The 23,939-nt window shown below is 58.5% G+C and overlaps 1 protein-coding gene across 10 annotated transcripts in view; it reads right to left on the bottom strand.

Annotated features, from left to right (window-relative positions):
- Window positions 1–284: 284 nt before the first annotated feature.
- The window catches only part of HDAC5 (histone deacetylase 5), a 108,377-nt gene continuing 84,722 nt past the window's right edge, over window positions 285–23,939 (bottom strand). For all 10 annotated transcript variants that reach the window (XM_073325925.1, XM_073325927.1, XM_073325928.1 and 7 more), the window contains 14 exons: window positions 23,512–23,677; window positions 22,515–22,648; window positions 21,095–21,215; window positions 20,271–20,320; window positions 20,066–20,173; window positions 17,268–17,323; window positions 15,770–15,857; window positions 14,060–14,179; window positions 13,430–13,527; window positions 12,348–12,466; window positions 11,239–11,372; window positions 8,680–8,764; window positions 8,106–8,259; window positions 285–6,372 (listed from right to left, as the gene is read on the bottom strand). In XM_073325925.1, coding sequence (XP_073182026.1) covers window positions 6,333–6,372; window positions 8,106–8,259; window positions 8,680–8,764; window positions 11,239–11,372; window positions 12,348–12,466; window positions 13,430–13,527; window positions 14,060–14,179; window positions 15,770–15,857; window positions 17,268–17,323; window positions 20,066–20,173; window positions 20,271–20,320; window positions 21,095–21,215; window positions 22,515–22,648; window positions 23,512–23,677 — 1,473 coding nt within the window. In that variant the 3' untranslated portion in view covers window positions 285–6,332. The remainder of the gene's footprint in view (window positions 6,373–8,105; window positions 8,260–8,679; window positions 8,765–11,238; window positions 11,373–12,347; window positions 12,467–13,429; window positions 13,528–14,059; window positions 14,180–15,769; window positions 15,858–17,267; window positions 17,324–20,065; window positions 20,174–20,270; window positions 20,321–21,094; window positions 21,216–22,514; window positions 22,649–23,511; window positions 23,678–23,939) is intronic.

Below are 23,939 nucleotides of genomic sequence, written 5' to 3'. Positions count from 1 at the left end.
CTAGAGTGCCTTCCAGTGTCCTACCGACTAGACCAGCCTTCCGACCTGGTGAGTTGCCGCACAGCCCCTTTCTGACAGCGGAAAGGACCATCAAATCCCCTTGATGTTGCGGGAAACCTCTGAAAATCAGGCCAGTAATCAAAATCCAACGCAAATCCAACGCCGCTGCGGCAGCCTTAATGGAGGTGAAACTCAGGGCTGGTGCGGCCCTGTTCGGGCCCTGGCAGGCTTGGCGGAAAGGTACAACCCCAAACAAACCCACGCACGCCAGCGTCACCAGCGGGTATTGCCAGAAACAGTTTTATTTACACAAGGACAAACATTGTAACAGATTACAAAATACTCAACTGAAAACCATAGCGAGAGCGAGACAGAGAGCAGGGCAAAAAACCAGAAAACCAAAACCAAACCCTCAGACAGAAACAGTTCCCACCCCGGGGAGGGGGTGGCATCTTGCAGCGTCCAGGGGACAGGAACAACAAAAACGGCACAGACCACCCCCAACAACGTAATACTGCAGAGACGGCGTGAAACTCAGAAATGAGACCATGGGACACAATCCACCCGTGGACAAACACTTACAGGTGTCCAATGGAGCCATGGCTTGGTTTGGGGGTTTTTTTTTTTGGTTTTGTTTTTGCAAATGAATGAAGAATAGAACCCAGGCAGAAACTGACACCCCCATAATGCAACCGAGACAGACTGCAAAAGGGGGGAGGGCGGCTCACTGCCCTCCCCTGTCCCAAAAGAAACATTACCATGATGAGGAACAATGCGACCAAGGGGAAAATGCTTTTCTTCTCTCGGTTGCTTTAAGACTGGAGGACTTTATGAGCAAAAAGGTTCCCGCCACCTCCCCGAACTCTAGGATCAGTGTTTGATTCGAACAGTTTGGCTTTACTTGGGCAGAGGGGGCTCAACTGTATTCAGGAGCTGAGATCAGATGGGCCTGTCACCCCCATGCCAGTCATTTGCTCGAGTGCCCTGAGGGTGTGAAACACGCCTGGTCTGATCTGGTAGCGTTTTACACCCAAATGACTGTGCGAGGTGCAGGGTGAGGGCAAACAGGACCCTCTGGTTACTGGTACATCAGACAGTCGAAGGGTTCTACCGATACAGCCGCGTCCAGGTGACAGTTCCAGACCGGCTGGTCTCCGTGCTGGCTACACCAGGGCTGCGCTGCGGAGCGGAGACGGGTTGCTGCCAGCGTTTTGGAACTGGGTTAGAGCGGTGCCATAGCGTGGCTACAAAATGAGGTCCCATCTACATTCCAAAACGAAACAGGGTTGTAACCGGGGGAGGGAGGGCAGTTGCATCTCTAGAGCAGACAGGGCAGATGAAGGGCACTGTGCTACCATCGTGGCAAGATCAGGGCATCGTTTAGCCAAGGTGGGTCAGAGGGGAGGTTCCCCACCCAAAGAAGAGGCAGGTGCAATTGCTGCTGTTGGCCCGTGGGGTTTCCACGGAGCGGACCTAGGAGCTAGTGGATGGCTCCAGGGGGCAGTATGGTTCAGGGAGGGGTAACTAAGAACAAGCTTGAGCCTTTCAAGGGGCTCAGCTCCAGCTTTCCAGGCAAAGCCCCAGCAGTGCTGGTGCCATGTTCAGGGCTTGCCACGTGGGAGCCAGCTGTGGTGACAGAGCTGAGGGTGCCTTGCTTGGTATTGCAAGCAGTTGGGATTCGAGCAGGGAACTCAGGCTCTGCCTGCCCAGCGGGCAAGCCACGGCCAGGCCTTCCCAGGGAAGCGGGACTCACATTTGGACAGGGGTTCTTGGCAGAACGGACCTAGCATGGCTTCTAGACAGGCCTTTAATCAGGTGAGCGAAACCTTGTAAACCACCCTGCCTGCGGATATGCCCCTTGGAAACCTGGCAACGACCTCCGTGCTGCTCTGGGAAGGGGAGAAGGGGATCTGGGAGCTCAGTGGAGACAGGACCTCGAAGGGACCACCCATGGCTTCGAATGACCCATCGGGGCCCTTCCTCCAGTGGGTTTGCCCAGCGAGTGGTGGCTGCGATCCCTGTTCCAACTCCCTGCGTGCTCAGGCGAGCTATAGTAGACCCTTCTGTGCCTAACTTCTCCTGGCCTCTGGGCTAGAGCCCAGCTGAGATCAGCGAGCCCCTAGTCTGGGAAGCTCTGCCGGGGTTTTCACATCTCCTGCCTTGCCAAGAAGAATGGAGCCGCTGAGCATGGGCAAGCTTCCCCCGGGCCAGCTCTGCCCTGAAGGGGGCAACCCTGGCAGGGCAAAGGGAAATTCAATCCTGGACATCTCTGCCAAGACAGAATAGTGGCGCCAGGTGGGAAGGTGGGTTTTGTCACCTGGGCAAAATCCACCCTCCGTATTAGCCCCCAGGGCCATGCTCGGAGACCCCACCTCACTGCACGGCCGCCTGACTGGGCGACGTCTCCGCTAGGGGTGGGCGGCTCAGAACTGAACGGAGCCTTCCAACTTTCAGTGCCGACTCGCTTTGTATGTCATGCCTCGGCACTGCTGGCAAAAGGCGGAGGTGAAGATCCAAGCCAGGGCCCAGGGTGACCTGCTCAAAAGGTATTTATAGAGACAAATCTGACATCCAGGCTGCGCAGCTGAACCTCCGTCAGTGGGAGCCGACCGAGTATGTCTGCACTGCAGTGCATCACTGGGACCCTACCAAGTCTGGCTATCCTGCAGCACATCACTGGGACCCTACCGAGTATGTCTGCCTTGCAGCGCATCACTGGGACCCAACTGAGTATGTCTACACTGCATTGCAAACGCGGGTCTGTGGGACCCAGGCTTATGGATTCAAGCCCACACTTGTGCGTCCACACTGCGTGGTAAACCTGGGTTTACAAGTGTTGGACCCAGGGCTCACAGCCATGCTAACAGGCCCATACTGCACTGGGCAGACCTCTGACTCGGGTCTGCAGCTTGAACTGCATCCACACTGCAAAATGACAGGGCTTGGACCCGACTCACAGTGGAGCTCAGGCTTACACCCGCCCCGCCCCGCCCCCCAACCACCCCAGGTAGGGCCTGACTGATTTGTGTGTGGATGGCAGGGGGGTTGGGCCCAAATGTGAGTCTGAGCCTGGGTTTACCGTGCAGTGTAGACAGACCCAGTCACTGCCGACCTGAGCTGCATTTGAACCGACAACCAAAGGGAAATGCAGCGTATCCTAGAGTCACTGCTCCACGGACCCTGCCACCACTGCAGGTTTCCTAAAGAAGCCGCCAGGGTGAAGCTGCCCAGCTGCCAGTAAACCAGCCCCTCTTGTTTCTACCCCTGCTCATTCTGCCTTTAACAGCTCGGCAAGAGCCCAGACTCAAGAGGCTCTGAACAGACCATCTGACCTTCGCCCCACTGCAGTCAAAGCTAATGGCCAGCACCATGCTGGAGAGAAGGGATGGGACGGGGAGCCATATAAGCAGAGATGGAAGAACAACCCGCATAAGTCCCGTCCCTCCCTCGCCACCGTCCTATCCTAGAGAGGATCAATAATCCATCTCTCTTAGTTTCACCTGAGTTAAGTTTGTCAACCCAGCCGCTCTTTCTAGGGCACTGGTTTTCGGAACGAGAGAGCTGGGTTTCTTACCGACACGTTGCCAGGCCTCCTGGGTGGGTCAGGAGTCCAGCCTACAAGTGAGGTGAGCTGGCCTGGCACTACCCCCGGCAGGTTTAGCCACGCGCCAAATGACCCCGACTAAGGAGCTGTTGCAATCGTGCCAATCCCAGGGGAACCCCCTTCAGAGCCAGCCAGGAGGAGGCCAAGCTGCATAGATCCTTCTCCCCTCCAAGGGTTAGCGAGTTGCTCTACAGGGAAAGACCCCGTTTATCACCTGGCGGCACTGAGGGGCCGTAGTGATAAGCGCAGAGCTCTAGGGAGCAGAGCTGCCTTGCCAAACGGCACCAGCTAGCGTTCACAAGTACGTATTACACTAAGTCCCCCCAGCTCTGCTCAGTTAGCGCTGGGCCCAAGAGACAAGTGGCCGCTTGCCTCTCTGTTTCAGGGGCAGGGTGCTGCAGCGGGGCAGCAGGCAGGGAGCCTCGGGCCGAGAGTGCTGTGACGCTCCCTCTCGTCCGCACACCCGTTGCGCTTGCATGGGCTCGTGCCGTTGGGCCCTGTGGCTAAGAAACCGTATGGGGGAGGGAGACAAGTAAGACCATGAAAGGGGCCCAGTGCTCAGCCAGCAACTCGGGAACGCGGGGGCAAAGTCTGATCCCCAGGCTCAGGCTGGAAGGGGCCTGCCCTGGGCTGGGGGAGCAACCTGGGGAGCGTGGTAGGGGGATTCTAGCCTCCCCAAAGCACCTCACCCTGCAAAGGGGGGTGAAGAGTCCCTGGGGTATCTCTGGGAGGGGCCATTAGCCCTGTCTGCAGTCAGGGCTTGAACCCCAGCGTAGACAGGGCCTTCATGGGGGGAGTTCAGCACAGCTACTCCCACTGCGGTGTCAGAGAGAAGGGATCTGAGCCGGGGAGAGGAAGACAACTGACGACAAAGAAGGGTCCTCTGGCAGCGGGACAGTCCCCAAAGCTTAGAGGGGGCTGGATCCAGGGTTCAGGTTTGCCTCATCAGAGGGGCCAGCGATTATCTCTGGGGCTGTTTGGATCTGGGTCTAGTACTGAGACTCCTGCAGGTGGGGCAAACTGCAGCACCTTCAGCAGCCAAGGGCTCTAGATCCACCCCGCCACTTCCCAGAATGCCTGGCACAGTGGCGGGCGGCAAGGAATCCTCCCGCATCACTTCCTGTAGGCCGGGGTGAAATTCACCCCCCTTCCAATGCAACAGGTCAGCCCCTTGCCGGGGCCAGCCCCAGACCTAAGCACCACCTCAGTCTCCTGTCAGCCCACAGCTTTAAAAGGCATCGTCCTATCCCTCCACACCAGGACAAACCTAATCCCCCCCAGTGACTTGTATCTCCTCGCTACACAACCACAGCCAGGACCCGTGGGTGCCTACGAAAAGGGCAGAACAGAAAGGTGAATCCGAATGTGGAGATGATCCAAGAGGCCATTCCACCGGGAGTCCCTGGGAGCATTAAACCCAAAGGGAACGGTGACCCCGACAGACCTCATCAGAGGTTTCAACCAAAGAGAAAAACCACACGACACGCAGGCTGACATCACCCAAAACTTAGAAATTGTTTAAAACAAAACCACCCAGCTCTGTCCTTGGTGCAAATCTCCGGCCCCCCACCACCCAACTTTCCAAAGGAAAAGCATGTGCAGTGCATTTAAAAAAATACTATTAAATAATACATCTGTAATAAAATTATATACCTTTGTTTTTTTCCTCTTTTAAAGCTAAAATCCTTCTAAGTTCTCTTAGGCTGGTGAAGTAACAGGAAAAGAAAAATATTTTTTTTCCTTTTTTTTTCTGTTTTTTGTTTTTGTTTTTTTACGAATGGACAACGTTTTTTGTGCACACAAGACAAGAAATCAAATTATTTACAGCGAGACGAGGCTTTGTGAGAACAGAACAAAGAGAACTTCCAGAAAGCATTGGTCGTGAACACGGATGCACAATGGCTCTCTTAATTACAATGGGATTAATTACACAGTGTGTGTGGTAGGAGAAGGGAGGGTTGGGGGTGGGGGCTGATTGAGAATCAAACTAAAAGTGTGACTCTCTTCCCCTGCCCCGTATTTATATATGTATAGCTCCCTCAGAAACGGTAACTCAAAAGAGCAAAATGAAAATCACAGAGAAATTAAGGCATTAAAAAAAATGACTTAATTAAAGGCACGAATATTTCCTTTCTCCTCCCCCAGAGACCGTCCTCAGTTAGCATTCAGAGTCACTTATGTCTCAGAAACACTTCCACACAATTGACAGAAAGATGAATTCAGGTGTGAAGGCTTAAAAAGAAAAAAGAAAGCAAGTCACCGAGCTCGGATTGCGGTGTGAGCGAACAAGGGGAACGAGAAAAGGAGAGAGAGGGAGAGAAAACAGGACAGTGTTGCCGTTTGGATTTGAAATCAGCCGGGTCGTCTCCTCTCTCCTGAGCACAGAGCATGAAGGACCCCCAAAGTGAAACAGTTTCTTGTTTCGCTGCTACCGTGTGTCACCAAAGGGAAGAAGGATGAAGAAAGACAGGAGAGAAGGAAATCGAAACCAGCCAAACCCCTGACTCCCAAAGGTGCGGGGACAAGACAGAGGCTGGTGTGCTCAGCTGCGTGGAGACGGACACAATCACACACACGGCTTTGTTGTGGAGTCGAGTATGCCTTTTTTTTTTTTCTCCTCTTTTTAATAGAAAAAAATTCCTTTTTGGGGGGGAGGGGGAGGGGGAACGAAATCACAAATGACCAAAAAACCCACAAAAAAGTGACAGCTCCACGACGGCTTGGCACTTCACAAAACAGGCTCCGCCTCCATCGGCTCCTCCACTTGTCTAGGGGCAAAGAGAGAGACACCAGCTGTTAATATGGGGCGGGCGCTTGCTCTCAGGCGGAAGGCCTGATCTCAGGTTGTGTTCCAGGGACGGATGGTCCCCGGCATTCAGCGCACGCAATTGGAGCCCGGACCATCCGAAGAACCCAGCTCCCATTTAGGTACCTAAATAAAGAGTTCTCAAAAGTCCTCATCACTCGGTAACTCCAGGGGTGACAGAGATAACTGGGCTTTCCAAATTGCTCAGCCCCCGCAACATGCTAGAAAACGTGTCCCTCTAGCAAAGGAGTGAGGGTCGGGGCTACGCATGGGGATAAGTATCTGTATTTGCTGATTGTCCATGTCTGTCGGGCCTTAGCGATTGTATGCTCTTTGAGGACAGGGACAGTCTGTGTACAATATGTGTACAGCACCTAGCGACACAGGGTTCGTAGGTGGTACAGGAACACAAATAAGGAGACGTGCCAGGCGCAGGGAGACTGCACACACTGGGGATTAGCTCCTGATTGCACCAGAGTCTGGCCAGCTGCTCCCAAATGCAGCCAAGGAAAGCTGAGCTTTGCGGCCCTCGAGCTGACCCCAGGACAAAGCTCCACCAGCATCAAGCCTAGCCCTGCCTCTGTGCCTCGGGGGTCTGCCCTGTGACTGAAACTGGGGCTGATTCTCCCTCTAGACCAGGCCAGAGTCTGAGCCCCCTCCCTGCTCGCTCCCTTACACGCAAGGCGGGTGGGGGGAGACAAGGGGCAGAGGATGAGTGTGTTGGAACATGATCCTCGCCATGCTATCCAATCGCTTCCTGCTGCCCTCCTTCCTGCGAGCGGGCAGGAGAACGTGGCCCATGATCTGCTGTCCTCCCCGTCTCCCCCAGCCCTTGGGGCCTTGGGCGCAGACACGCCACAGACCCCACCGAAGCAGATCAGACCCCGCGGTGTTTGGTTGCCGGGACATGGTTCCCACCGTCTCGGCTGCGCCAAAGACTGGAGGAGTTTTGCTTGTGGTTTCGGGGCACTGGGGTCTTTGCGGCGTGTTACTGGTCACTAGCAATGCGAGCGGGCAGGAGGAAAATGGACTCCATGGATTCACTTTTCCAAGGGGCCTCAACTCAGCCACAGCTCCCCTGTGGGAGCTTGCCCAGGTGCTGTAAGTAGGCGAGCAAAAAGGGGGAGGGGAGGACGAGCTGTCTCACAAGCCAGGGCGTGCAAAGGAGAAAGGAGAAATGACCCCCCCGTGTGGAAGCACCAGCATGAGGCATTGTCCCAGTGACACGCTGCCCAGGGTGAATTTCACCTGCAAACGCAAATCCCTTGGCATGCACTGAGCTGGGCAATGAAGAAGCATCAGCAGGTTCACACTGCAGTCAGTTGGCCGGATTGATCAGTTCTGCACCACTGCCCCCTACTGGATGGGTGCAGAACTGATCAATTCTGTGTCATAGGCCCTGTACAGATATGGGCTAATGGAGATTGTCCTTTAGCTCAAGGGCCTGTTGTTTGGAGGCAGGAGGCTTGGAGCTCTATCCCCCTGCTACTGGGAAGTTTAGAGCCAGATCTAGACCCAGACTCAAGTCCACCTCCAACAAAAATGGCTCAATGAGCCAGCTGAGGACCGCACTCGGGCCCGTATTGTGGGGATACAAGCAAGGAGGCTAATCCCAGTTGTAAGCAACAAGGTACAATACATCCAGGATGCCGAGGACGTACAAAGGCAGAGGGTGCCGCGGGGGGGTGGCCATACCTGGGGCTGCAGTCTGTGCTTCCTTGTTCGGCATCGACCGAGAGCAATGCCATGGCACTTACTGTCTCTGCCTCCTCGGCTTCTCCCTTCTGCGCCTCCAGCAAGGAACAACTGACCACTGAGGCACAGCGGTTCACAGAGCTCCAGTGTTTGCCTGCAGGCACCGGGAGTGAGTTATTGGGGGCGCCTGACAACCCCACTCTGACGACCCGCTTCAGCACTCCTGCCCCACCCCCCTACAGCGCCCCCTTCTGGGGGTGGCTGGGACGGGCACAGCGGGGAGCTCCCCCCACAGCCAGCGCTCCTGCCCCACCCCCTACAGCGCCTCCTGCTGGGAGAGGCTGGGGCAGGAATAGCTGGGAGTTCTCTTGCCCCATCCGCCACAGCGCCTCCTGCTGGGAGAAGAGCTAAAGCCTCCTCATCCTATGACCCACCCCCAGCACATCTGGGACTCGCTTTTCCTATCCCCCTCTGAAGTTCTGCCCGGAGGTGAAACTAAAGGCCATCAACTGAAGGGATTCCCCAACCCCTCCCCAGACCCAGCGCCCTGGGCTGCCCCTCCCCCTCCACTTACTCTGGATTTCAATAATCTTCTCCAGCGTGGCCACGGCATTTACATTTGGCTTTTGCTGCAGGAGAGCTTGATCCAGGGGTTCCAGCTGGGAGAGAGGGTGGATGGGGAGAGAAGAGAGACTCAGAAAGAGTTGGGGGCATGTTCTGTACCCTCCCCCTCCCCATCCTCGCTTCATTCAAGTCTACTTTCCCCGACGGGGGGTCCCCACTTCCCACATTATTATTATTATACAGTGACACCATCATATAAAAGTTACAACAGTAATAAGATGGGCCCCACCCCTGGGGCTGGGAGGGGCCCTGGCTTCCCAGTTGAATCCCCTGGGGAGGGCTTTTCCAATTACCCTCAGTTTGCTCCTGTTGAAATCAATGGGGGTTTTACCAGCGCCTTTGTTGGGAGCGGAGTGAGGCCCATGCTGAGCACTTCTGAAAACCTCAACCCTTGATCGGGGGGGGGGGGGGGGGGATCTCGCCTTAGAGGCAGCCTTAGAAGCTCCTTAGAGGCAGACGGGACCCGCCTGTGCGCTTCAACTGCAGGATCAGGACCATAATTAATGTATCTTTTAAAAGAAAATGCCCTTCCCAAATGCCCCCTTCCCCTGGTAACACACTGGGAGGGTTTATAGCGCCAGACTCATCCCTTGCTCTGAGGTCTGTTCTCTTTTTCCTACTTCCCTCCCTACCCATGGTGATAGTCAGTTTCACGCTTGTTTCTAGTCAGTTTCACGGTTCCTGGTCAGGTACCTGGCTCAGCTGGGATCACTAGAACTTTCACAGAGGTTAGAGTTTAGGGCCCGACTGGAACCAGCCTGACCTGTGGCACAGCACAGGCCGTTAACTCCCCTGTATTCAGACTTTCGTTAGATCAAACCTGCCCTCGAGAGGCTAAACTGTTACCTGCCACCAGCAGGCAGGGAACCGGAGAGACTGAAGGGCTGCCGATTCCAGAGCTTCCTGCAATGGCGGGGAACTGATCAGGTGAGAGATGCTCAGAGGATCCCAGCCCGTAATCCACACCCTGCGCTGCAGAGAGGTGAAACCACCCCAGGTGGTCCCTGCCAATCTGACCAGGGGAAAAATCCTTCCCGGCTCCAAATCTGGAGCTCAGGGTGACCCTGAGCATGTGCGCAAAACACCCCAGAGACAGGCATCTACAAGAGGATTCTCTGCCCCCCACCCCCGCCGGGTTCGGTGTCCTGTCTCCGATGCTTCAGAGAAAGGCAGAGAAAAATCCCATACCACCCAGGGTACATCTAGCCGATTGTTAGACATGGCAGGATTCGATTTTAATGGATAAGGGTCGATCAGTGCTGATTTCAGCTGACACACCGAAACTGACAAAGCATATCAACGGATAACAGTTGGAGCGAGTGCAGTCTCCCCCTTCCCATGCCTTGCGCCTGCTGGGATTGGGTGTCACCGGCCCCACGGCCAGGCAGGGAGCCCTCTGCAGCCCCACTTCTCGCTCACCCGCTGGGGTCTCTGCCCAGCCGCAGAGCTACTGACATACGGTCCCTGCAGGCACAAGGACAAGGCTACGGTCCTGGCAGGGCAGAGCAGAGACCCCCACCCCCTCCGACCAGGACTGCAAGGTGGAGGAGGAATACGAGCCCCCAGGAGGAGCCATTCAGCAGTGGGGGGTGGGGGGCCTTCCCCGCAATGGGGGTCTGTCACCCCCCAGACGGGCCGGTGAACCAAAAAAAAAAAATCGACAAAAATAGAAACAAAGGTTAAAAAGAAAATTTGATTTTATCCATCAAAATTAAAAAAAAACAACAACCCCAAACCAAATTCTGCCAAGCTGGCCAGCAGGGCACCAGACAGAGAGACATGAGAGAGCAAATAGAGGGAACCGGTATCTGTCCCTGTGTTTCAGTTTGTTCCCTGCGCATCTGGCAGCCCGCGGGCTCCCATTCAACGCATTTAAGCGTGCGATTAAATCCATCTCCGGTCAGGAGAGCACTTAAGCACGTGCAACCATCTTGTCTGCGCAGCACAACCAAGGACCCGGCCCGCTGGGGGCTCAGAGGAGCCCCTGCAATAACAACAATAAACTATTCGGAGCACGTGCTGAAGTCCTGCTGAGTACATTGGGTGAAATCTCACCCCAGTGAAGCCAGGATTTCACCCAGGGACGGTCCAGGGGACCGAAGCACCTGTTTAAAGTTAACCACATGCCAAAGGGCCGTCCCGAAGAGAGATGCTGTCCTGAACTGGGGCTTTTGGGCCCAGTCTGGGGCCCGCTTTCCCCTGTATTGCAGTCACCTCTTTAGTTAGCTCTTTGGGGCAGAGACCATCTCTTTGTTTTGTGTTTGCACAATGGAGGCCCTGTCATTGGGGCTCCTAGACGCTGCTGTAATGCAGATACTAAATTATATCAATTGATAATATTTATTGTCTGTATCACATGAGCACCTCGCGGCCCAGCTGAGACCAGGTGCTGCACAGATAAAGTAAGACGCAGTCCCAGCCCAGAAGAGCTTGCAGGCTAAACAGGGAGGCGAAACTGAGGCCCAGAGATGAGCCCGTGTGGGCTGCGCCGGGCAGGAACTCCACTGACCTCCACGCCAAGCAGGGCGGAGACACAGGCTTCTGAGGCATCGCAGATGGCTGTCAGGTCGTGTCCTCCCTCCAAAGCCAGCACCACGCGCCCTCCAGCCAGCTTCATCAGCTGCTTGGTCAGGTGTCCGAAACCTACAGGGAGGGGGAGAAACTGCCCTGGTCAGTGTGGGACAAGACCCTCCCCTAGCACTCAGGGGCACTGGGATAACAGGGGCCAGTGCGATAGAGGCGTAGGCATGGAGATAAAGAGAAAGACAGATGGACAGACAGGTATGCCTGCATGCATGGAGATAGACAGACAGACTAACCATTGCCCACAACCTGGGGATTGCAAACTGCTTTGTCAGTGGATTAAGCCCCCATTTCACAGATGGGGAAACTGAGGCACAGAGCAGGGCAGTGACTCTCCCCCTGTCACCCAGGAAAGCCAGGTGGGGGCACCGAGAGCACTTATCTCTGTATCAGCCCCACGGCTACGGGGGCCTGCTGGGAGCTCAGGAGAACCAGGTGCAGCCCAGCTCGGAGACCCTGGAGCTGCTGGGTCCTAATGAGTAGAGGTGCCCAGGGCTAACCCGGCAGGGAAAGAGCCTGGCCTGGGTCCCTCCTGGCTCCGACATCCATCCCCAGGCCACGCCTGGGAATCAGAGCTCCCCCTTCAGCGCTTAGGGTCCCCCAAGCCACTGAACCTGGAAGATGAAGTGGGAGCGAGTGGCGCCCGGACCCTGTGCCAACCCTCTGCCTGGGGGCATTTGACCCTCCAGGGGCTTTCCCGCCTGGGGAACCAGCCCTTGGATCATGGACAAATGAGCTGGCGAGAGGCGTTATGGGGACCCAGCCCCGGCCCAGGGAGCAGGCTGCAATTTTCATGGTTCTCGCTTTTCTGCTCCAAGCCATGACCCCAAACGCAGGCCCTTGCCCCGATCCCCATGGGGCAACCCAGCCGGCTCCCGAAAGCAAGCCCTCAGCCCCCATGGGGCAGCGCTGCCTGCCTCCAGATGCAGGCCCTTGCCCCAACCCCCATGGGGCAGCCCCACTGGCCCCCAAACACAGGCCCTCGACCCCCACAAGGCAGCCCCACTGGCCCCTGCATGCCGGCCCCGCTCTCACATTTCGCCGTGACGGAGTAGCCGCCCAAGGGAGACAGGTGTCCCTCGACTGCGTCGAAGCCGGCAGAGACCAGGACCACGTCCGGGGAGAACTCGTTGGCTATCGGCATCACCACCGTCCTGGGGGAGGGGAGACCGTGAGTGAGGCCCCCAGCAGAGCACGCCAGCCTCAAGAAACCCTTGGCTGAGTCATCCGGGGCTGGGAGACCGGCTCCCTGGCCAGTGAGAGGGCACAGAACATCTCGGACCCTGTGGAGGAGCGGGGCTTGCCCCAGAAACCCTCTCCCTTACTCCCCTCCCCTCCCCGCCCTCAGGAACCCTCCCCCTACACCCCTCCTGCCCTGGCCTCCTGGGAACCCCTGTCCCTGTCCCTGCCCCCCTCCTGCTCTGGGATTCCCCCCCCCCGCCCCCGCTGCCTGGCTCCCCACAGCAAAACAAAAGCATTTTCTGGGCCCAAAGAGATGAAGCATTCCCCAGTCCCCAACCCTAGGGAGGGCTCTCTGCAGGCCCCCTTCCCCGCAACAGCTACGCTTCCATGGCACATGGAGACGCGGCAGCCAGAACAAGCAGGGAAGGCAGTAGGACGGTCACGCAGGACTCTTGGGTTCTATTCCCAGCTCTGACACTGGCCTGCAGGCTGACCTTGAGCACGTCACTTCCCTGCTCCGTGCCTCAGTTTCTCCCCCTGCGAAGTGGGGATAATGCTGCTCAAAGGGCCACAGCTGCTGGCACTGTCCACTGTGGCTGCAGCCATGCTGGCCCAGCAGACACTGCCCTGGCCCGGCCCGATCGGGGTCAGTGTCACACCAGTCCTACTAGCCCCGAACCTCTTCCCAGCACCAGCCAGTCTGCGGCGGATGGAGGCCAAGTGACTGGCCCAAGGACACCCAGTGAGTCAGTGGCAGGGCCCTGGGTCTCTCCTTCCTCTTGGCCAGAGCTACCTGCCAGCGAGGCGCTGAGGCAAAGGCAGGATGCGAACCCAGGAGTCCTGCAATCCAGGCCAAACTGCCCCTGGGGGGTACCCCGGCCCTGGAGAGGAGCCGGCCGCAGCCAGCGATGTGGTGCCCCCTGGGGGAGCCCTACCTGAACGCGGCCAGGTACTCCACGTCTCCGATGGGGGGGTCCACTCCGCCTGTCCAGGCTATGTTGACGTTGTACCCCACCCCCATCCCGCTGCCAACCTGCAAGAGAGGAGACGTGCACAGGACGTGCATGGATCCATGGGCCAAACCACGAGCAGAAGCCCGGCCCCCACAGCCCCTGTGGAAGAACCTGGCACAGGGGGGCCCTTCCGGCTCAGGGCTCTGCCATTCCAGCTGCTCTGATCTTGCCCCTTCTCGGTTAGCTATTCGGGGAGGGGACGGGGGGATCACGGAGGGAGCCTTACAAGGGGATTCAGGGTCCTCCCCCTTTCCCCCAGCACTGTATAACCCCCAAGCAGGGAATGCCCTTGGGTCAGATCCTTGGGAGCTGTCACATCCCAGCCCTACCTGATGGCGGACGGGCCCGACAGCCGCCCCACACCCCATCGGTCCTGCCTCAGACCCCCTTTCTGCAACCCCCACCCTGATGCCTCCGCCTGCCTTGGGACAGGCTCCCCCGCTGGGGCCTCGGACAAGAGGCCCAGCTCCCGCGCTGAGCCCCGTCACCAGACGCCCTCCAGACCGCGCGCACTGGGCCTTTCTGGCCAGAGCCCCCCGGCCCTGCGCTCACCTCCTCGGGGGCCCCGCTGCCTGGGAAGAAGTTGCCGTTGTCGTAGCGGTGCAGGGAGATGTACAGCACGTTGGGGTCACTGTAGAAGGCTTGCTGGGTGCCATTGCCGTGGTGAATGTCCTGCGGGGAGCACAGACGGTTAGGGGGCTCCCCCGTTGACGGGAGGGTGGGGACTGGTCGGGTCTGGCCAAAGGCCTCCCTGTGCTGATGCAGAGACCGGTAGATACAAACGAGCTTCCATCAGGACTGGGGCTGACTGGATCCCAGCGGCCACCCTCCCTCCGGCCCTTTTCAGCTGCCCCTTTATGGCAAGGGTGCCCGATTGCTGTACCCAATGCCCCCCTGGCAAGCGCCGAGCCTGCTTCCATGGGAAACAGCGAGCGACTTTCCAGCCCCTAAACCTTCCCAATGAGGCCATGGTGTAGGGCAGCAGCCGTGACCAGAGACCCCTTTTGTCTCTGCCGGGTGTTAACTCTGGAGGCTAATGATGGCACCCGAGAACAGGCAGCAACCGTGCACACAAATGCAGCCGCACGTGCACTGACTGTAGCCGCCCTTGGGAACAGTCGGTGCAGTTACTCGCTCCTGCAACCTGAGTTCGTAGCCCTCCCCGCAAACATCTTCGTACCAGGAGGGGAAAGCTGACGGGGGCCCAAAGAGGGGGCGACGGGCGGGGGCGGGAGTGGAAAGAGAAAGCCGTTAGCGGGATTCTTTTGCCACACCCTTTGCTTTCCACGTCAGTCTAGTGCGGCGAACCTCCTGGGTTTATTTAGCTGAGGGCCTCGCGGATTGGATGGCCGTGTCAGTTACAAGGGAAAGGATTTAAGGTGCTAAAGAACTTGGCCACATTTGCAGGGGTGGGGGCGAGAAGCGTCTCTGATGGGAGTGGTACAGAGAACGGGTAGCTGGCTGTCACCCATTCCGGGCTTTGAAACCACCTGCAAAGGGAAAGCAACATAAATCATGGGGCTTGGGGTCTTCTTTAGCTTCTGAACAGAGTCGGCTCTGGGAGGCAGGGGGTGTGGGGGGGGTGGGGGTTGTTTCTGCTTGTGTTTTGAATGAGTAACTCAGCTTGTCTAGCGTCTGGAGACAGGGAGCCTGGCTGGGCTGAGAGGAAGCGGGGTTTTATAGCCAGGGTTTTAACCAAACCAGGGCTTGAGATGGACAACGCTGTACTGGTCCAAAACCTGGATGTGGGACCAGGCCAGGGGCTGGGTCTTCACTGCAAAGCAAGGTGCAGTTCCAGCCCCCGATGCTAACTCATCAGCTGTCCGGCTGTCTGATCCCAGGTGCCCTAGTTCTGACCTTGGGGCAGCTAGTCGAGGTGAACCCCGGGTGTCAGGGAGAGGACTGACCGGATCTAGCCATGGCCAGGTCTGCCTTACAGCCCTTTGCTGGCGTAACTATGGCAAGCAGGGGCGTGAAGCCTGGTTGACATGGCTGTGCCGGCTAGAGACCCTAGTGTAGATGCAGCTACACAGCAAAACTGCAGGGGGGCTGGAATAAGGGAAGGGGCTGCGTCCACACCGTCAACCCCGCAACCCCCTTCGTTCTCCATCACGCCGGGCAAAAGCTAGCCAAAGGCAGGGGATTTTTTTTCTCTTGCAGGGCTGGCTGGAGAGAGAAGGCCCCAGCCCCTGCAAGGGGAGCAGGAATCCAGTTCCCAGCCAATGGGAGGTATGTTCTGGCTGGCCTGGCCACCTTCCTTACCCAGTCCACAATGAGGATCTTGCCGACGCTTAGCTTCTGCTGGAGGAGTTTGGCAGTGATCGCGACGGAATTGAAGAAGCAGAAGCCCCTGAGGAGGCAGGAGAGGAGAGAGATGTGGTTACCTCTTCCTAGCCAGCGTGAGCGCCAGGGCAGCGGGGAACTGGCCCCACTGATCTGCCTGCATCTACGCTAGGGCTTCTCTGCTCTCCGGGCCCCCCACCGCTCCACTGGCTCAGCGCCACGCCACTGGGGAAGCCCTGGCACCCGGAGAGCACCAAGCGTCATTTCATCCTGCTCGGGGCAGAGCGACGGGGCATGGTGGGTAAAAGCCGGCAGCAGGGCAGTGCTCCGGGAATGACGGCTGGGGAGACAGGCCCCCCAAAAGTCAGGTCACATAAATGCTCCGGCAACCATCCAGGGGGTTGGGGACTGGGCGTGCGGGGCAGGGGGAGGGTTGGTGAAGTGCTGGGCTGGGACAGGGCCCAGAACACACTCTTTGCCTGCACTGGACAGAGAAAGCGGCCTAGAGCCCCAGCTGCTAGAACGAAAGATGGGACCAGAGCCGGGTCCTGATTCTTTCCTGTGACAACATCCCTCAGCTCAGTGCAAGGGGCCAGCTCCCCTCCAGGGTTTCCTGAGGGCCTCTCCACTGGTCCCAGTCTCTTGCCACCACTTAGAGCAGCTCACAGGCTGCTCTAATTGATACCAGCTTGCGAGGTGTCTGGGATCGTACGCTGAGTTCGAATCAGCGGCTGCTCCACCCCACCCCCTGTGCCAGCTGACGGGCCCCCCACCGCATGGGAATTCTCGTGGGCCAGTGAGGGCCAAGAGTCCACTGCTTTGTGCCATGCAAGTGGGACAAATTGGCCAGGACAGGAGTGAATCCAGACCCAGATTTGTAGCTTGAGCCCCCACCTCTCATTTAAACATAGCCGATGCTACCCCAGGTTCATCCATCACCCAGACAAAGCCTGGACGGTTTCTACCTTGACATTGGCAGGGGTCCCTCCTTATTCCTGCAAGGGAGGGGCATGCCCTCCTCTAGCCATGCCAGCCACCACACACCCGTAATATTTCCCTGGAGATGCAGGTGAAAGGGGGGCCCCCGCAGATCCTCTGGGACAGAACGGATCTAGCCTGGCTGGTGGAGATGAGACCAAATCAGGTCCTGGCCCCTTTGCTGAATCATGCTGGAGCTGGGCAAAGAGGGATTCTGAGTGCCCAGCTCAGGACACTTCCAAGGGGCAGGCACTTCCTGAGTACCAGGCCCCTTGGCGGCATCTCTAGCGGGGCGCCCCAAATCTCACCCCAGGGCTGGAGCGGACTGATCTCGGTTAGAACCCGATAGCCCCCCAGCCACGTGACAGTGCGCCCCCCTGATGGGGTGAGAACTCCAGGCTGGAATTGGGCAGACACCAGCCCTTCTGGGTCACTTTGCCATTTGCCCCTTTCCCCTGCCTGCCAGGACGGAAGGGAACAAACTTCTGCCCTTACTTACATGGCCGTCGATTCCTCCGCGTGGTGCCCCGGGGGCCGGATGACGGCGAATCCATTCTGCACAGAGAACCAGAGAGACGGGGCGGTTAAAGGAGCGAGCCAGGTTAGAAACTCCCGCACCCCATTCTAACGGTGCTCAGGAAAGGCCGGGCCAGACTCAGGGATGGCCAGAAACGTCGGGAGGGGACGTGAAATTAGAGCGGCTATTTTCACTTAGCTTGTAAGAGCTTTGGGGCAGGGACTGACAAAGCCCTGGCTGGGATGATTTAATTGGGGATTGGTCCTGCTTTGAGCAGGGGGTTGGATTAGATGACCTCCTGAGGTCCCTTCCAACCCTGATATTCTACGATTCCATGATTCTATGACTGACGTGTTGTCCTGGGTTGGGACAGTGCCTAGCACAAATGGGCGCCCGGGTCTATCACTGGGGCTTCCCAGCCCAATACAGACAATAAATGACAACAGAACGAGCAGAAGGGTGACCCACAACAGTCCCTGGAGCGACCCTGCAGGTGTTCCCCCCGCAGGGAAGCCGCCATTCCTGTTAGCCCAGTCTACCCTGCCTCTTCCATCAGCATCAATGTCCTCAGCTGGATTCCAGCGGCAGAGTCTTGCTCACGGAAGAGGCTGGATTCCAGAAACAGCAGCAGCTTTCACGGGCGGATCTGGGCGCCTCGGCCGCCATTCGTCCCGCGTGCCCCGTTTCAGAGGCGAGGCAACCAGGCGCAGCAGTAAAAAGACTCGCTCGAGGTCACACGAGGCGACTCCTCGGCAGAGCTGGGAAGAGAACCCAGGAGTCCTGCCCCCTGCTCTCTTGCGCTAATGACATAATGACACGCCTCGTTCCGAAGCTGAGACTAGACCCCGGGAGTGCTGCGGCCCTGTTCCTCCCTGCTCTAACCCCTAGACAATACTGTGATCCCCGGAGGCCAGTCACACGGCTGTGACTCCGTTTCATTTCCAGTGGCTGGATAGTGTAAAAAGGAGCTCCGAATACCACTCGGGGGCCTCCTTTTCCCAGGTGTCTCTTCCTGGAATTCCTTTCCCAGGGGCGGGTTCCGTGATCGCAGGCGGGAGACGTCCCTGCGTGCTCTGTGCCATGGGAATATTGGATACCCCCAATCCCAGGCCGTGTCCCCCTCTATTGGTCCCCGGGGGAAAGGGGAATTCAGCAGCAGCTGGCTGATAGAGACAGCCTCTGATCAAACCCGGTGCATTTGATCCGGACAGGACAGAACCCAGAATCCCTGGGACATTGCTTTGACACAGCCCCCGTCCCCAATTCTCCCTGACTCAGGGCAACGAACAGTCCTGTGCCAGCAGGCTGGGGGTAAATACATGAGCGACTGCGTTCGAGGGAGCCTGTCCTTTGCCGCCCAGTTTCTCCGCGGCCACCACAGCCAGAATCCAAAGGGCAGGGCAGGACGGGCAGGGTCATGGGGGCTGGTTTGCCGGATCCCAGCGACATCAGCAAGACCATGCGGGAGAGGCCGATGCAGGCAAGGCTGCTTCCCACATGGCTCCTCTGACCTGGCAACTGGCCTCGGAGTGTTCTCCCCGTGGGCGAGCCCAGCAACATATGCAAACCCACCCTGCTGGAGCCCCAAGGGGGAAGTCTGAGGAGCAGGGGTTAAAGCAGGTTGGGACAGGGGAGGGGAGCTCTCTCTGCCGCAGTCAAGGAGGAGGGAGAGTGTTGGGGGAGTGCTCTGCTCCCCCCTTAACTCCTTCTGATGAACCCCAACACGGATCAGTGAGGACTCATCTCCACACCACAGCTCTCTTCCAGGAGAGCTGAGGGAGAACTCCCTGAGTTGCTAGCAGCAGTAGGTTGTTATCCTCTATGTGAACCAGCTCCATGTGAATTTGGGACCTCCAGCACCAAAAATCACAATCCCCTACTCCCTGAGCTAAAGGGTCAGCCCCTCCAGCTATGGAAAGGCCCTGGGGGCAGGGAGAGTCTTTTTGTTCTGTGTGTGTACAGCGCCTAGCACCATGACTTGGGCCCCTAGGCCAGGGGCGGGAAAACTTACGGTCTGGGGGCCACATTCGGCCCTCCAGACATTTTAAATCGGTCCCTCGAGCTCCCGCTGGGAAGCAGTGTCTGGAGCTTTCCCGACTCTGGTGCTCCAGCTGGAGAGCGGGGTCGAGCTCTTGCCCCACTCCGCATGGCTCCCAGAAGCAGCAGCATGTCCCCCTTCCGGTGCCTATGCATAGGGACAGCCAGGGGGCTCTGCACGCTGCCCCAGCCCCAAGCACCACCCCCGCAGCTCCCATTGGCCGGGAACTGCAGCCAATGGGAACTGCAGGGGTGGCGCCTGCAGACAGGACAGCGAGCAGAGCCACCTGGCCGCACCTCCGCATAAGAGCCAGAGTGGGGACATGCTGCTGTTTCTGGGAGCTGCTTGAGGTAAGTGCCGGCCACAGCGTGCCCCCCTGCCCCGCTCCCATGCCCCTGCCCCAGCCCTGATCCCCCTCCCATCCTCCGAACCCCTCGGTCCCAGCCCGGAGACCCTCCCGCACCCCAACCCCTCATCCCCAGCCCCACCCCAGAGCCCGCACCCCCAGCCAGAGCCCTCCCGCACCCCAACCCCCAATTTCATGAGCATTCATGGCCTGCCATACAATTTCCATACCCAGATGTGGCCCCTGGGCCAAAAAATTTGCCCACCCCTTACCTTGGCGCTACAGTATGACAAATAACGACAGACAGGAGCAGGCCGTTGCAGTGGCCATGCTCCGCCACTAGAGGGAGATGTGACGGAGCACCCCCAAACACCTGGCTGCGTGCGGGAGACTCACCTTGAGCTCTCCCGAGGCCACCTTGAAGGCTAACTCCACCAAGCAGCCCACGGCCATGCGGACGGCGCTGGACGAATGCATCTCGTTCCACACCGTGTCGCTGTCCACCTGCCCAGAAAGCAAGCCAGGCCGTTACCAGGGCCGCCTGGGGGGCACACCGTGGAGTCCCCGAGCTCCCCAGCCCCGCCCCCGAGGAGCTACTCACCCCGATGCCGCCACAGGGCAGGACCGCATACATCTTCTGGCTGATGGGACCTGGGCAGAGCAGAGGGAGCAGTGACAGACAGCCAAGAGCCCACGCCCCTGCCTGGGGAGGGCACGGTCCCCCTCACCCCGCCCCTCGACATCTGGACTGGGAAGAGGTAAAAATGGGGGGGAATCTGGACACAGGGGTGTAGGAGTTGCCATGACACATCTCCCCACTGGGCCCACTGAGGCTGTGTCCCAGCGGCTGCCGGAGTAACGGACTGGATTTGGACTAGTTAGTCCAACATCCAACCGCTCACCAGAGCAGAAAGGGTCCTCGGTCCCCACTCGGCCCACCAGGTCACCCTCCCTTTCAGAGCCAGAAAAAGAACCCAACGCCCCTGCTCTAACCCATAGGGAACACTCCCCTCCCAGAGCCAGGAAAAGAACCCAGTCCCCCTGACTTCCAGTCCCCCCTGCTCTAGCCACTACGACGCACTCCCCTCCCAGAGCCAGCGACAGAACCCAGGCGTCCTGACTCCCACTCCCTCCTCCCCCCTCCCGCTCTAACCAACAGGCCTCCCTCCCTTCCCAGAGCCAGGGACAGAACCCAGGTGTCCTGACGCCTTGGCCCCTGCTTTAACCATTAGGCAGTCCTGCCTTTGCTAGAGTAAAAGAAAAGATGCAGCCACCATGAAGACGACGTTGCCCCTGCTGTGCACACGAGGCAGGGAGCGTGAACAGCCCAACCCGCCTCCCGCCGTAGCCAAAAGCCCAGGGACTTGGTGGGAGCGGGCAGGGCCCGAAGTCACCCTCAGACGGGGCACTACCAGGGCTACATACCTAGCAGCTTCTTGCTGTCGAGTTTCTGCCGGTTGAGGGGGCTGGTTCCATAGAGCAACGTGTGATGCTCCGAATGGACCGTCTGGATTTCATCCAGCGTTGCTTTCCTGCCCCGGATCCTCTGGCAGAGAGAGAGAGAGGGGTGAGGGCAGGTCCCCGGCGGGGCTGTGCCTGGCCAGACGGTCCCAGGATCGTCGCTTTATGGAGGTAGCTGGGCTGGGAAATCTGTCTCAGTGCTCGGGGCACACGGCCAGCCGTCCGCTTCGAGGGGCTCAGGATCAGCACCGGGGGTCCTGGGTTTTTGCACCTCAGAGGTGACAACCCTGCTTCTGAACGGGGTGAGCTGCAGCCAGGGGTGGCTGGATCGTGGATGCTCTTACCTCACGTGCTGGGGACCAGTCAGCTGACTGGGGTCCCCTCCCGTGGGGCAGGACTGCAGGGGGTGTGCTCCCTGTATTCGGAGGCCGTGCAGAGCCCTCTCCAGCCCCTGAGGTAATTCAGAGCCACCCCAGAGCTGCTTTAACCTGTACTGCACTTCCTATCGCCCCCTACAGGCCGTGGGCAGCAGAGAAGAGCAGCAGCACAGAACACTCCAGCCATACCCCCTCCCCACCATATCCCTAGGCTGGCAGGGGCGGGGGTTTCTCAGTGGGCTATTGCCACCCCCTTTGCGGGGCAGGCTGCTCCACGCAGGGGGAATCCGATCTCACTGACACCTCTGGCGGGCAGCTGGCCGGGCTGGATGGAGCTGGGGAGGGTCCATCCCCACCCGAGTCTCTTGCGCTAGGAAGGGCGACGTCTGCACTACACAGTGAATCCGGGCTCTCCCCCCGCCCCCGTCCACACCCAAAACCCTCTCGCCGGATTTGGTGGGGCTTTCAACCCCAGCTGGCTGGCACGGCTGAGGCTTGGCGCCCGGGTGCTGCTTTCCCTCGGGCTGATAACCTCACTTTGCAGCGAGAACGCCGGCTAAACCCTTTGCACGCCGAGTCCCACAATCCCCCCACGGGCCAAGGACAGACAAGTTCTCCCACGAGAGAGAATCACAGAGCGGCTCTGTGTAGTGCAACACCAAGAACCGGGGGGCTGTGCCCCCGGAAGTCCCAGCGACACACCTGGGGGAACGCAGTGCCAGCAAGGGCCCCGTGACTTGGGCAGGGCTTTGCCCCATGGCTGCTCACGCGCGGGCGGGTGCCCATCACCGGGGCTAACTCTGCAGTGACGACGTCGGAGATGGTGCCGGGGCGCCACGGTTGCCATCTCTGAGGTGGGACAATAAACCAAGGCCCCAGCTACTCATGGTCCCATGACACGTTCTGCACGAGGTTCAACCCCTGATAGCTGCCTCCTGAGCCCCCACATCCCCCCACCCTGCACCAGGGCAGGGGCGTTCCCCCAGCCTCCTCCTTAGGATCCTCACCTCGCACTTGCTCAGCAAGCCGGTCTCCTGGAGCCTGGACCAGATGCTCTGGATTCTCCCAGCATGCTCTGGGTGAATATTAGTGTTCCCGCACATACACTGATGCTTTAGCATGAACGTGTCATAGATCACGCCTGGGGGAGAGAAGGGAAGGGACAGGAAGTACGGCAGGAACCCCATGGCAGCCAAGATCCCTCTGGCTGTGGGGCAGCCCATGGCCTGGGGCACAGCCCTGGAGGCTTTCCTAGGGGCAGTGAGCAGGTGTCACCCACCCTACTCGGTGTGGCGGCTGGGAGAAGAGACAGATTGCAGGGCTCAGGCTGAGGGGCTGTAAGATTGCAGTGTAGACGTGTGGGCTCTTCCCGGGCTCCGAGACCTGCGAGGCGGGAGTGTCCCAGAGCCCAGGCTCCAGCCCGGGCCTGAACATCAACACTGCGATTTTACACTCGCAGCCTGAGCCAGCTGCCCCGGGCTCTGTGACTTGGTGCCGCGGGTTTTTTATTGTAGCGTAGTCCTGGGTCTCTTTTCTAAGGCAGATCATCCGGAAAAGCAGAGAGAACTTGGCTGTCTCGGCCAATTGAGACTCCTCCTGCCAGACCCTGCTCCAGAATCTTACATTTTCATTTTCTCAATCATTTAAAAGTTTCTGGGCCTGAGGGCTGTAAAAGAAACCGTCCAAAGCTGACCCGGGCATGAGCCACATCCTGATGTCCACCTGAGTCCGCAGACAAGCACACGAAGAAGGCCTGAGCTGCCCCATTCAGCGCAGCGGGATGTTCACTCTGAAGTCTAATGATGACTGTTTGCATTAGCGGTTCCCCGACTGATCAAAGCACTCAAGAAAGGAGAGGGATGATCACGTTATGTGCTTCTGCACGTTTTTGTAAACAGCACCCCACTTCAGCATCGTGAGGGTGGAGCTTGGGCTGTGGGCATGGCTTGGGCTGCTTTTCCCCCCAGGTGACCTCTGGGAGGAGCGAGACACATGACTTCTTACCGGTAGTGAATAGGTGTTTGACCGGGGGTTCAGCCGTAGTGGTCTTTATGCCCGCGGTGGCAGGCGAGGACTGGGTCCGGCTCAGCGCTTGGTGAGGCAGGGTGGCAATTGTCAGGGAAGCTGGGAAGAGCTGGATGGGCTGCAGCTGCTGAGCGTCTGGGAACACCTGCCAGAACACGGCGCAGAGAGAGGATGTACACAGGGCGGAAAATTCACCGACGGCCGAGCCCTCCAGAGGCAGCACGGTCCAGCGGCAGGGCAACAAGCGGGGACGCAGGTTCTGTTCCCAGCTCTGCCACTGACCCACCCAGGCCCCTCTCCGTGCCTCAGTTTCCCCTCCCATCCTTTGTCTGCTCTGCCTATTAAGACTGTACATTCTGTAGGGCAGAGACAGGATCTGTGCAGAGGCATGGCCAGCTGGCAGGGGG

The sequence above is a fragment of the Lepidochelys kempii genome, chromosome 27, assembly GCF_965140265.1.
Source record: "Lepidochelys kempii isolate rLepKem1 chromosome 27, rLepKem1.hap2, whole genome shotgun sequence".
Taxonomy (NCBI): domain Eukaryota; kingdom Metazoa; phylum Chordata; order Testudines; family Cheloniidae; genus Lepidochelys; species Lepidochelys kempii.
The sequence above is the reverse complement of the archived record's forward strand: the minus strand, read 5'-3'. Positions and strand labels throughout refer to the sequence as shown.